The sequence below is a fragment of the Berghia stephanieae genome, chromosome 5 (genome assembly GCF_034508935.2).
Source record: "Berghia stephanieae isolate SIO BIC M18660-M18661 chromosome 5, UCSD_Bste_1.3, whole genome shotgun sequence".
NCBI classification, from domain to species: domain Eukaryota; kingdom Metazoa; phylum Mollusca; class Gastropoda; order Nudibranchia; family Aeolidiidae; genus Berghia; species Berghia stephanieae.
The window spans coordinates 78,867,081-78,869,580 of NC_088364.1; the positions used below are offsets into that span (position 1 = coordinate 78,867,081).

The following is a 2,500-nucleotide window of genomic DNA, read 5'->3' on the forward strand; positions in this document are numbered from 1 at the left end:
CTCAATGTCTCAATCGTTTCTATGTTATATTTTGTGTTGAGAATATTGGCTATTAAGCTTAACTGCTGGTCAAAATACTTCGCGATGGTGGTGGCGAACGAATCGGCGGTCCCAGAAGTGGGTGAGAGAGGGATCTAGAAATGACTTGGGTTTGAAACGAATATTTTTGTGTTCGTGGATAGCTCACACGGTAGAGCCACGCTCTCACCCGCCAGGCGGAGTTGTCGTACCAATAAGGTCGCAGGTTCAAACCCCCCACCGCCGCGAAAAATTTTATTCTCTATTGTCTTCTGGCACTTTTCTACTCACTTCATAGCTTTATACTACTACTACTACTACTACTACTACACTACTACTACTACTACTACTACTACTACTACTACCACCACCACTACTACTACTACTACTACTACTACTAAATAACTACTACTACTACTACTACTACATACTACTACTACTCTAGCACCACACTACTACTACTACTACTACTACTACTACTACTACTACTACTACTACTACTACACTACTACTACTACTACGACTACTACTACTAACTACTACACTACACTACTACTACTACTACTACTACTACTACTACCTACTAACTACTACACTACTACACTACTACTACTACTACTACTACTACTACTACTACTACTACTACTACACTACTACTACTACTACTACTACTACTACTACTACTACTACTACTACTACTACTACATACTACTACTACTACTACACTACTACTACTACTACTACACTACTACTACACTACTACTACTACTACTACTACTACTACTACTACTACTACTACTACGACTACTACTAACTAACTACTACTACTTACTACTACTACTACTACTACTACTACTACTACTACTATACTACTACACTACTACTACTACTACACTACTACACCACTACTACTACTACTACACTACTACACTACACTACTACTACTACTACTACTACTCACTACTACTACTCACTACTACTACACTACATACTACTACTACTACTAACTACTACTACTACTACTAACTACTACTACTACACTACACTACTACCACTACTACTACACTAACCCAACTACTACTACTACTACTACTACTACTACTACTACTACTACTACTACTACACCTACACTACTACTACTACTACTACTACTACTACTACTACTACTACTACTACTACTACACACTACTACTACACTACTACACTACTACTACTACTACACTACTACTACTACTACACTACTACACTACTACTACTACACTACTACTACACTACTAACTACTACTACTACTACTACTACTACTACTACTACTACACACTACTACTACTACTACTAACACACTACTACTACTACACTACTATACACTACTACTACTACACTACACTACTACTACTAACCCAACTACTCACTACCACTAACTACTACTACTACTACTACTACTACTACTACTACTACTACTACTACTACTACTACTACGACTACTACTACTACTACTACTACTACTACAACTATGTTGTTGATGATGATGATGATGATGAGATGAAAAGTATGATGATAATAATAGCGATGTTAATGAAAGTTATTTTACTCACCGAATTTGTTTTTCAGTTTGGTTAATTGTGTTTTTAAGAAGGTCCTGAACATTGTTGATGATTTCAACCTCCTGCAATGAGACGATTAAGAATAATTTATCTATCAAAAAGAGGAATTTCGAATTACATAAAATAGAAACTAATTTAAATCCCAAGCATAAAGAGCTGTTTAAAATGAACATCTACATTTTTGGTCAAACGATTGTGTCCGTATTTTCCAAACAACAATATATTAGGAATTGTTTTGACAATTTTTAATTTTCATTTTAAATATCCGTTATGCTATTACCAAATAATTTGGATGAGCAAGCTCAGAGGTAATATCTACAATGACAACAAATTAAAACAAATTAAAATAAACAATAAATAATACAGAATTACATAATATATAGAATGAACAATCTGAAAGACAAGCGGGCTTAATATATATACACCATTTAACAAAAAAAAAAAAAAAAAAAAAAAAAAAAAAAAAAAAAAAAAAAAAACAACAACAACAACAACAACCCAAAGAAGAATACACAATAACACATAGAGGAACATGCAAAATGTCTTACTTTAAGTAAAGATACTTCTACATCATCCTGTACGAGATCTACTCCTTGTCTCTTTTGGCGGCAATTGAGGTTGTCCGTGGCGATATGGAGAGGAACCTCAGTTGCTCTCAATGCATTTTCCAATCGCTTTTTCTGAGCAAGAAGCAATTCCGTCTCATCAATGACATCCTGTAATAAATTTCAAATGTAGGTTGAAAATCTTAAGTAAAGTCTGTTTTCCCAATTAATTTAGTACGTTGAAATGATGATGGAGGTCCCTATTTTCCACTCATTGATCTCATGTTATTGAAATACTAAGTTGAGTTGAATCGGGGATGTCATTTAAAAAGCGG

The 2,500-nt window shown here is 34.5% G+C and overlaps 1 protein-coding gene across 1 annotated transcript in view; it reads right to left on the reverse strand.

Moving 5' to 3' along the window:
• The window catches only part of LOC144973664 (tektin-4-like), an 11,739-nt gene that overhangs the window by 8,358 nt on the left and 881 nt on the right, over nucleotides 1–2,500 (reverse strand). Inside the window, exons 2-3 of the mRNA XM_078916396.1 lie at nucleotides 2,169–2,336; nucleotides 1,612–1,682 (exon numbers count right to left, since the gene is read on the reverse strand). Of these exons, the coding sequence (XP_078772522.1) occupies nucleotides 1,612–1,682; nucleotides 2,169–2,336 (239 nt within the window). The remainder of the gene's footprint in view (nucleotides 1–1,611; nucleotides 1,683–2,168; nucleotides 2,337–2,500) is intronic.